This window comes from Carassius gibelio, chromosome A14, assembly GCF_023724105.1.
Source record: "Carassius gibelio isolate Cgi1373 ecotype wild population from Czech Republic chromosome A14, carGib1.2-hapl.c, whole genome shotgun sequence".
Lineage (NCBI taxonomy): Eukaryota > Metazoa > Chordata > Actinopteri > Cypriniformes > Cyprinidae > Carassius > Carassius gibelio.
The window spans coordinates 2,945,604-2,957,381 of NC_068384.1; the positions used below are offsets into that span (position 1 = coordinate 2,945,604).

Here is an 11,778-nt window from a genome sequence, read left to right on the forward strand (position 1 = left end):
GGATTGTTTGGAGTCATTTATTGTTTCATGCACAATGGTTTGATTTATGTTCATTCGTTTTTTGAGGGGCTTTTTGTCCTTTTTTTCATTCTTACAGCTGTGTTAACACAACGACATGCATAAAAGCAACATTTCAAAGGAATTAACCAGAAACTATTCAAACAAGCCATTTTTTTTTTCCATGAATCAAAATAAGTTTTTGCAATGCATGTTAATGCACGTATTCCTATTGTAACACCACACAGTTTCACTATAGCTTTGCAACAACTGAAGCTTAAAATTCATGGTTAGGTTTGTAAATCCAGCGATTGCATTTATGATTGCAGTAACATTTTTGCATAATAAAAGCCCATCATATAGCACACATCTGTTCCAAGAACTTGCTAAAAATTATCTAAATCTTACAGCAATTTATCAACACCCTCACTGGTTTCTCTTTACTTGAGCACTCGAAGCTTTGCTAAATTTCAACACTTCTTCAACTATTTCATCAACTTAATTGCTCATTTATAAGCCGTATCAGGCCCTCACAGCTTTTTGGCACAGTCAGGGCAGTAGATGTCATTTCCGTTGAGGACAAAGCGCTTGTGAGCAATGGAGAGGGAGCATTTTTTGCAATTAAAGCAGTATTCATGCCAGGTTTTGTCCTCGTAGTTCACCACGTTGGTCCCTCTTCCAAAGCCTGGCACACAGAAAGACAACAGAGTTCAATATGGATGTTTTTTTTTTTTTTACTATTATAAAATGCAATTATTTCCAATGCTTTTTATTCCTTTAAAGTTGTGTAGTTAATAGTGTTCAGAAATTGTAGAAAGAAAAAAAGAATGATCCTTTAATAATGGCATAAATGCATGTTTGCAGAATATACCTGTAATGGGATTTTGACACCCAGAGCACTTTTTGGCCACATCAGCCTTATAACAGTTCACACAGTAGAACTGATCTTCATGGGCCGTGAAACGAGTTCCAGCCAGAGGTTTCTTGCATGTGCTACACACAAAGCACTCCGAGTGCCAGGGCTGGTCCTGATAGGAGATCCCACCACTGGTAATGGCCTGAATATTAGGACCGATTAGACAATTAATCTGACTGTACATTATGTCTGACCTTTATACTGCACTGCAATAACTGCGAACACTGAGTTCAGGTTGCGTTTCTGTTCCATCTATAAAGTCTTTCAACAGTACAGTCCTTCACTATACTGTTAACTGACCTCTTTGCAGCGGGCACAGTGCTTGGCAAACTTCTTGTCATGGCATGCAGTGCAGTACATCTCATCACCCTTGGTCAGGAAGCTCTGGCTGCCGATTGGCTGCTTGCACTCAAAGCAGATGAAACACTCTTCATGCCAGACTTTATGCTTGTACTCCACATTCTTAGATCCTACAGAGAAACACAAAACCTTGCTGTCAGTTACAACACTGCATGAGATATTTTGTGTCCAAAAAAGGTGTTTCTGTGTTGTGACACTTGTGCACACACCTGGCGTAATCACTTTGTAGCAGCTCTGGCAGCGAGGCGATCCGTCACGGTCTCCACACTTCCCACACATGATCTTGCCATCGTCCTTGGCAGCGAAAGGCTCATTGGCCAGCGGCTTGTAGCACTTGGCACAACGGAAGCAGCCCTCGTGCCAGTGGCGGTTCTTATGGGTCAGCTCCTGGATAGAAAGCACCGTGAGCTCTGCACAATGTGAAATGCTCTTTTTTCTTCATTCATCATCACCCACCTTTGCATCAGCACCTATAGGCTTGCGACACTCGGCGCAGGTGTTTGCGCAGAGCTTGTCGAAGCAGCGCACGCACACAGGCTTGTCGTCTTTCTTGGCGTGCTTCTTGCCCTGCAGGTTCTCTCTGCAGTAGAAGCAGTTCAAACGCTCGCTCATGGTGGAGCTCAGATAGTTGCGGGGGCCTGAAGGGGGAAAAGGGCAAAGTATAAAACTAAACAGATTCGAAATGTCAAATTAAGACTATAGTTTCAATGGTTCCACAAACAAACCGAAGGTAAGATAGGATAAGATGACTTTTTATCTGAACAGTTTGGAGGTTAAATAATCATTCATTCCCACTCAGCAAGAAAGTAAATAAACAGAAATAAAATAAAAACATATTTTTTAATTCATTTTAAAATGCACAAACAATATATATTTGCTAAAATATATTTTTATACATGTTTTTGTACAAATAAATTATTAGCAGATCTTTTATATATGGAGGGAAAATATTTTTTTATATATACAGTATTGTTCAAAATAATAGCAGTACAATGTGACTAACCAGAATAATCAAGGTTTTTAGTATATTTTTTATTGCTACGTGGCAAACAAGTTACCAGTAGGTTCAGTAGATTGTCAGAAAACAAACAAGACCCAGCATTCATGATATGCACGCTCTTAAGGCTGTGCAATTGGGCAATTAGTTGAAAGGGGTGTGTTCAAAAAAATAGCAGTGTCTACCTTTGACTGTACAAACTCAAAACTATTTTGTACAAACATTTTTTTTTTCTGGGATTTAGCAATCCTGTGAATCACTAAACTAATATTTAGTTGTATGACCACAGTTTTTTAAAACTGCTTGACATCTGGGTGGCATGGAGTCAACCAACTTGTGGCACCTCTCAGCTGTTATTCCACTCCATGATTCTTTAACAACATTCCACAATTCATTCACATTTCTTGGTTTTGCTTCAGAAACAGCATTTTTGATATCACCCCACAAGTTCTCAATTGGATTAAGGTCTGGAGATTGGGCAGGCCACTCCATAACATTAATTTTGTTGGTTTGGAACCAAGACTTTGCCCGTTTACTAGTGTGTTTTGGGTCATTGTCTTGTTGAAACAACCATTTCAAGGGCATGTCCTCTTCAGCATAGGGCAACATGACCTCTTCAAGTATTTTAACATATGCAAACTGATCCATGATCCCTGGTATGCGATAAATAGGCCCAACACCATAGTAGGAGAAACATGCCCATATCATGATGCTTGCACCTCCATGCTTCACTGTCTTCACTGTGTACTGTGGCTTGAATTCAGAGTTTGGGGGTCGTCTCACAAACTGCCTGTGGCCCTTGGACCCAAAAAGAACAATTTTACTCTCATCAGTCCACAAAATGTTCCTCCATTTCTCTTTAGGCCAGTTGATGTGTTCTTTGGCAAATTGTAACCTCTTCTGCACATGCCTTTTTTTTAACAGAGGGACTTTGCGGGGGATTCTTGAAAATAGATTAGCTTCACACAGACATCTTCTAACTGTTACAGTACTTACAGGTAACTCCAGACTGTCTTTGATCATCCTGGAGGTGATCATTGGCTGAGCCTTTGCCATTCTGGTTATTCTTCTATCCATTTTGATGGTTGTCTTCCGTTTTCTTCCACGTCTCTCTGGTTTTGCTCTCCATTTTAAGGCATTGGAGATCATTTTAGCTGAACAGCCTATCATTTTTTGCACCTCTTTATAGGTTTTCCCCTCTCTAATCAACTTTTTAATCAAAGTACGCTGTTCTTCTGAACAATGTCTTGAACGACCCATTTTCCTCAGCTTTCAAATGCATGTTCAACAAGTGTTGGCTTCATCCTTAAATAGGGGCCACCTGATTCACACCTGTTTCTTCACAAAATTGATGACCTCAGTGATTGAATGCCACACTGCTATTTTTTTGAACACACCCCTTTCAACTAATTCAACTAATTGCCCAATTGCACAGCCTTAAGAGCGTGCATATCATGAATGCTGGGTCTCATTTGTTTTCTGAGAATCTACTGAACCTACTGGTAACTTGTTTGCCACGTAGCAATAAAAAAATATACGAAAAACCTTGATTATTCTGGTTAGTCACATTGTACTGCTATTATTTTGAACAATACTGTAAATATATATATTCTGCCCTCAATATACTTATTCTAGAAAATACATTCACATCATTTTTTTTTTCTACATGGTGTGTGAACATAATATATTTGAATAAAAAATAAGGAACACAATTTACAATGTAAAAGAAAAATATATATATATTATATGTAAAAATGAACTTGACATGAAAATGACTTGAAATGTATGTTCTTGCCCCTGAAATACATTTTGAATGGGTGAAACTAAATATATTTTCGATTTGAGAAATATATGCCTCACTGTTTTATAACATATTTAGTGAATATTGAAATATATATTTTGGTCAGAAAATAATTATAATCCTGTATGGGTCTGATTCATATAGTCTATTGCTATTATGTTTTTTTTTTTTTTTTTTTGGTAACTGGAAAAAAAAGAAACTTTCAAAAAATTTTATTCAATGTGTTAATCTTGCGAGGAATTCCATAAAATGATTATTGACTTATTTTTAAGTTGGATACTGTTGTGTTGGTGCTAGTTTTCTTTGCGTTTATGTGGTTTTGTAGCACTACGGAACCTTTGTGTATTAAACTAGATATAAATTATGAGCTTTTATGTATGTATTGTGAGCTTACAAAACGTATAATATGCAATTTGTGAGACATTATGCAGTGTCATTTAGCAGAGGCTTTTATCCAAAGTAACTTACAAATGAGGACGATATGCAACTGTGCGAGCCCTGTGGTGAGAACTGACCTGTACTAAAATATCGGAGCACTCCATATTTAACATTCATCATATTGTTCTACAGTAAAGATCAAGTAGAAACTGCAAGTCTCTCTGTGCGACTAAAATGCTCTATTGAGTAATCGATTATTATAATACATCAATTCACCACAAGGGGTCAGTAAGGCAATAAGGCAATAAGAATCCGTGCAGGCTAAAGGGACTGATTTGGCTGGGTGGGACTCTTAAAGGCTTTTAAATTAACCTCTGGAATTTCCTGTTTCGATTACAGATTATGATGAGTTTAAATACTCTTGAAATAATGAAGAGTCCACAAGGACAACTGCTCTATTATATAGACCATAAAAAGTGTAGCACTTAGTATAGTTCAGCACGAATAGCCAATAGTTCTGACTTGCTTTAACCAGTGTCCCGTGGGTTGCAATATATTGTTGAGATGATAAATGTTTTGTTTGCACCTTCTCATCTGTTGTAAACAACCTAGCAACCGCATGCCAAACCACTTAGAAAAGTCTGCTTGAAAAGACAGGGCCAAATCGCCCCACAGATGTGTCCATTAACACTCCATCTCTGATAGTGCCAGAGCTGCATTTTCTGGCCGTTGATAAGTGAAGCTGTATTTTTAGAGTCCACGCTCATTCTTCCCAGTGGGGTTTGTCTCTGGCAACATCCTATTGTTAGCCCTTGAGTAAAGATAGCCGTTGTGATGGTTGCATTCATTAAATTCTACTTATTTAATCAAAACAACATGACTCTTGAAGTGAAGCATCCCAAGTGTGGAAGTGGAAAAGACGACTCATTTATCTGTATTTATCTGATAGACTTGGATGAGCACCATACCATTAGGATCCTTTATTTAGTATTTTTCCAAACAACATTAGGCCATAAAAGATGTTTCTAAAAATGAATTCATTACAGCATCAAGAGAAAGGCCTGTTTGCATTTCTAACATTTTATTCCAACATTGCTAAAAAACGATGACTTGCACTAAAATTAGTGAATGATGCCACAGAGATTCCACAGATGTAGCCTTGACCTAAAACTTTACAATATATCCTAATTTAGAACATAACATTGTCAGTGAGAAGATTATCTGGGTGAAACTTCCCCAAAAAATGTCCATTTCTTGAATGCTCTCCTCTGACTTTAGATGTATACAAGTATTAGTATTGTGCCATCTGTGAACTGAAATATCCTTGTGACCTGAGCAGTGTGCTCAGTCCTTAAGCCTTTTGGGATGCCGTCCATCAGCTGTTCATTTTTAGCTAGCTTTGTCAGTGTTTTCAAATGGACCACTTTGTCCCAAAGCGAAGAGCAAATGCTGCTGGAAAGGTCAACGTGAGATCAAGTTCAGCCATGCAAAGAGCAGTAACCAAAGAGAGCATGTCCACATTAAAGCAAACACTGACTGATGCACCTATATATGAACACTAACACATGTAGTCCAAATAAACGTCTCTCTGTAGCACTCTCTGACTCTGGAGAATCTGTGAACTTTCTTAGACTATTCAGATAAAGAAATATTTGCTTGTCTGTGATATATTGGGTTATACCAGGCTAGCTACTATTATCCGATAAGGATATTGCACAGGCCTTCAAATAAAATTAATATTGATCTATACTGGAAGACTGGAATCCCTTCCAAAAAATGGCAATCCAATGCCACCATCGTCATTGACAAAATAAAACCAAATCATAAACACAACATATACACTAGCATAAGATTTTTTACAAATGTTTTCGAAAGTCTCTTATACTCACCAAATCTGTATTAATTTGATCAAAGTACAATAAAAAAAACAGTCATTGTATTCTATTGTAATATATTTTAAAATGTTATATATTGCTGTGATGGCAAAGCTGAATTGATCATCGTTCTTCAGTGTCACGCAATCCTTTTAAAAATCATTCTAAAATGCCTTTTCACTGCTCAAGATACATTTATTATTATCAATGCTGAAAAAAAACTGAACTCAAACTTTTAAATAGTAGTGTAAGGTCCGTTATAAACCATATGCTGCAAAAGAAGTGCCAATAGATGCACTTGAGGAGAATCTATTGGCCGATCCACCAAAAAACACACTGCATCTTTACCTGAGTGCCTGTAGAAACTCATATCTGCTTTCGGGCAATTACAGGACAGCCTTGAGGAAATGAAAGAGATGCAAGGATGGATGGAGAGAACCAAACAGACAAAGAGTTGCAGGGAGTTATTTGTCATATATACGACCCCAGCTGCCCCTTAAAATCTACACCCTGCCCCCAGTCACCCACCACCCCCATGGCCTGGCCTCCCAAAACCTAAACCCAGCAATCCCAACCAAAGCATCAGCTGTCCTCTCCATGTTAGGCTATGCTTCAAAAGATAAGTCAAGGGGAGTGAGTCAGAAAAGAGGAACTGAATTCATCTTAATTCCTTGCTTATGACATCAGAGAGCCGGATAAAGGAGTTTTCATTGGATCTGGTGGATCAGAGAGGCCTGAGGCTCTGTGCTTGTGCTGAAATATTAGTAAAGGGCCACTGTGGTACTCAGACTTTATGAGTTCACCCAGAACTGCTTTGTTTATCAGTGCTTATATTGTGAAATAAACTCTGTATTGCATTTGGCTTGTCTGGTTAAACAATAGTTGCAAAAAAATCAGGGAGAAGCGGACATGAAAAGATCCATGCTTCTCAAATGCTGCATCTCAAGGGTTTTCAGAAGACACTGTCACACACACAAGTGTAACTGACCTCAGATGCCTTTGATACTCAATCTGACCGTTTAAACTAAATCACATTTGTAATAAAACTGTGCTCGGTTCTCAACTCATTTCTAAAGGGTTTCAGGTTGCCGATTGTCACGTATAAAGAAAACTATGCTTCATTCGGACCCAGTCAAGATTCTTGTAGTTACTTACCAATATGTATGACATTTTACAAAAACATAATTATTACAGACAATTCATTTTGCAGGAACAAATGAAAACTCCATGAAAGGACTGAAGCAGTCCGAACTCATCCACAAACATCTCAACTTGAAGATCAACACCGCAGACTTCTTAGACACATTTTCCACACCAAATGAGTGTGTATTTTTACCACTGGCACACATAACAGACTTCATCCTTCCACTTAAAGTATATTATAAAAGACAGTAAGTCCTCAGAAAAGTGTCAATCATCATTTGTTTTGAAGATGCCACTTGGTTTTAGGTTACATCCAGACATTTTTAAATGTGACTTAAGGATCCATTAAACCACTTTATTATTTGTGTGTCTGTCAAGTCAATTTTATTGTCACATCACCACAGCACATGTGCCATGGTGAGTGACATTCTTGGATGAAATGCTGAAGAAATGAGTCATTGGTGGTCAGTTTTTAGCCAGTGTGGACAATGGAAACAGATCCATCTGTCCTCTAGTAAAGTCCTGCCTCGCGGGAGGCCTGAAATAGCAACCTGGCATCATGCTCTAAAACAACACCCCTCTCATCTCTTATCTCAGCCCTGCTACAGCTGAAGACCAACTTGTGAAGAGGATGCTGAAGTGGATGAGGAAGATACTAGTCAACATTAGAGTAAGCGATCTAAGTATGGGTCAGTGTTGATGTAAAGGGAAACATAGACTCAGGTCATCTGGACTGAAGCACCAACGATGATGCATTTTTTGGAGAAAGTGAGATAACAAGGAATGAATTGGAAAGATGGGGCAGAGTGGAAAACAAAAGCCTCTTCTGGCTCATAAAAGTGAATGGACCAGTTCTTCTAAACGTGTATTTCTCGCCAGAGATCTTGTGCATTTCATCTTAACGGTGTTACTTGGAGGTAACTTCAGTTATTGATTAAATCTATACCAATAGGAATTAAAAGTTACCAAAATAGGCAGCTCCACTTTCAGATTTTCCAGGAATGTCTCTTAAGAGCCTCTCAGTTACAATAGTAAATCCAGATAATTTATCACAATACTATTCAGAGTCTAGTGACTCATCTGATGACCGTCCAGAGCGCACACAGTTAAGGGAACATGACAACATGTGTGCATTCAGTGATGTGAAGGTCAGCATACCAGCGTTTTCCATCTCATTGACCAAGAACAAGTACTTATTAAAGATCACCGGAACATTTTTTTAATAAGCATTTAGAAGGACCTCTTCCTACATGTAAAAGTGAAAGTGAAGTGACATTCAGCCAAGTATGGTGACCCATACTCAGAATTTGTGCTCTGCATTTAACCCATCCGAAATGCACACACACAGAGCAGTGAAAACACACACACACACTGTGAACACACACCCGGAGCAGTGGGCAGCCATTTATGCTGCGGCGCCCGGGGAGCAGTTGGGGGTTCGATGCCTTGCTCAAGGGCACCTAAGTCGTGGTATTGAAGGTGAGAGAGAGAGCTGTTCATGCACTCCCCCCACCCCACAATTCCGTCCGGCCCGAGACTAGAACCCACAACCCTTCGATTGGGAGTCTGACTCTCTAACCATTAGGCCACGACTTCCCAATATACATGTAATCTTGAGCCAGTTTAACTTTAGGGTCCAAATTACTTTTGCTGACAGACAAGTCGAAGCCAAAAATCCACAAATGATTCAGTATATGGTTCTGAAGAAAAATATCCACTTGTGTGATAGTGTCAAATCAGGTGACTGTTTACTGAGAATGGTGAGATTAGACAGAGAGATCTCCAAATTCATGTTCAGCGGGGAAACACTGTCAAACTCAGGCTGGTAACCACCTTACCGTTTGACCATGTTCATGGAACATGAAAATTCTGATTAACAGCTGAATTTGCTCATATTTTGATTGTGTAAGTATCTTGTAAATGTATAAACCGGATCAATATTCTGGATTCTTAAAATCTAAATAAAGTCTGGAATACACTACACAACTCAAAATATGAACAGATTTCAAAGCAATATGCACTATACACTAAACGACTGAGGATTACATGCTACCAGACTTTCAAATATGCAGAAACATACGCCTCGGAGACACGTGACAAAAGAAAAGAATGTGTCCTAAAATCGGCTCAAAATATCAAACAGCTTGTAACGTAAAAATCACTGAGATTTTTATAAAAGATTAGGCATTAATAAAATGCGTTTAGCCTATGTTTAAATATCAGTTGTCATTTTATAGCTGCCAATAATATATCTTAGTAAAATTATATTTAAATGTTTAGACATATAATCAAAGCTCTGTGGTTTTTATTGTGGGAGACAAACTCCCACCTAAAACAGGTTGCTTCAGTTCAGTCAGTTTTCCTCTTAAAATATCACCAACGATAATAAAGTTATTCTAATATTTTATTTATAAAATTCAGGTAATATTTTACAGCAAAAAGACACATGAAGCACGACCTGGGCGTGGATTTTTTTTTTTATAATTATACTAAAAGGACTTTTACTCGCTAAAAAAGGGTATAAACTCTCAATCAGACGACAAAAGACAGGTTTTCCAGCGAAGTTTAAGTTTAAAGGTCTTTGTTTATATTTACCTATCAAATATGATACAGTAGTTTTTATAGGGAATCATAGGCTTTATAATGTACATTTACAGATTCGCTTCAGGTCTGTCTCCAGTCATAACGGGAGATGAGGCAGAGCTGTGACGCCCCCAGTGGACAGAATGAGGTCTCCAGAGCTCCACATTTCCTAATTAGGAGCTCCAAAGCAGATGTTGTGTTATAGACATATACACACCACCTGGTGGATTTGAGCAGATGTGTTGAGACTGAAGTGTTTCCCTAACTGGTTACACAGTGTGGGATCCAGAAAATCCTTGTCCTTATGTGGCAGGATCATTTCTACTGACACAAACACTCTGAAACTTTACTTCTGATGCTTTCAGCTAAAAAAGCAAAGCCACATAAACAGAGGTGTATTGTGTATGCAGTGGATAAGATACACAGGGTGCCAGTCAGATAGGGGAAACAATCTATACAAGATGCTGAAATAAAGTCAGTTATAGTTCAAAACATAGCATAGTTAAACCATATCCACAGTTTTTATTTACTTTAGCAGTCTTAAGTTGGTTTAGAAGTCACTTAATTTAAACAGAATTTTAAACATGTCTTAAAATATCCAATGAGATTGTAAAAAAATAAGAATCCTGTAAGGATAAATGTATCCTCTTGCGGGATAAACTGAAATTGTGAACACATTTTTTTTTTCCCTTGGTCTATTCATCAGGATCTTGTCACTTTGTATTCAAGGAATATGACCCCAATAATAATTCCAATAGACTCAAAACGCTTCACATGATACAAATTGCATTGAATACAAATTCAATAATGTCTTTATAGTATAAAAGTTAACTTCTATAGGTGTGGCTCAGGAAAATAAACTCATAAATAAAATTAAGGACAATGCTTAATTTCAGCATTTGTTTGGATATAAGTAAGTTGTCCCTTGTATTCCTAAACTCAATTACACAACAAATAATTAAATAAGAATCATAGATTTTGTGTTAACCATAAACACCACATTTTAAAGTTTGTTGAGTATACCGGTTACATATTTCAGGAAAAAAATAGACTTATACATATCATACGATCGCTTATATCACTAATACATGTATTTCTATTAAAGAGTTCCACAGATAAAGATATATGCATCTATCTTCCATAATCCCTAGATCACACTTACCAGTGCGCACTGAGCAGTGAGACTCGCAGCTGTCTGCAGCGATGATGAGAGAAGGTCTCCTCTTGGTCTGATAGAGCACAGGGCTTAAAAACATCCAGAAGGGGGAGTGAAAAAATAAGGATATGATCCAAATAGCAACAATGACATCAGACTGGAATTCACTCTTTGTGCTTAACCAAGTGTGTATAAAAGTCGACAGAAAAAAATTAGATATCATTTAAGTTGTGATAAATAATCATTCGGTATGTTTAGCTATTATTTATGGTATTTAGGATTTTTGTACGACAACTAATGCATCATTTCAAATGCTTTATTCTAGTAGAACACATTCCCTACATGCTTACAGAAAAGAGAAAATACAGACCACTAAGAAGATTTCATAGCTTTCAGAGATTTTCCAGAGTTTCCAGTGCCTTGATGGTCCCATGAAGAATCTTTAACATCCATGAAAACTTTCATTCAACAGAAGTTTCTATAACAAGGAAAAGGGTTCTTTTGATTTTTATAATGTTCTTTACACTAAGAACTGACCACTGGAAGGTTTTTGGGGAACTTAAAATGGTCCAG

At 37.7% G+C, this 11,778-nt stretch overlaps 1 protein-coding gene across 1 annotated transcript; it reads right to left on the reverse strand.

Annotated features, from left to right (window-relative positions):
* Window positions 1-3: 3 nt before the first annotated feature.
* On the reverse strand, window positions 4-11,705 carry LOC128027254 (four and a half LIM domains protein 1). The gene is made up of 7 exons (XM_052614668.1): window positions 11,576-11,705; window positions 11,212-11,294; window positions 1,730-1,911; window positions 1,483-1,660; window positions 1,214-1,383; window positions 869-1,055; window positions 4-682 (listed from the first exon to the last, which is right to left on the reverse strand). Exons 3-7 carry the CDS (start codon window positions 1,883-1,885, stop codon window positions 528-530), a joined length of 846 nt encoding a protein of 281 aa, XP_052470628.1. The 5' UTR covers window positions 1,886-1,911; window positions 11,212-11,294; window positions 11,576-11,705; the 3' UTR covers window positions 4-527.
* Window positions 11,706-11,778: the final 73 nt, after the last annotated feature.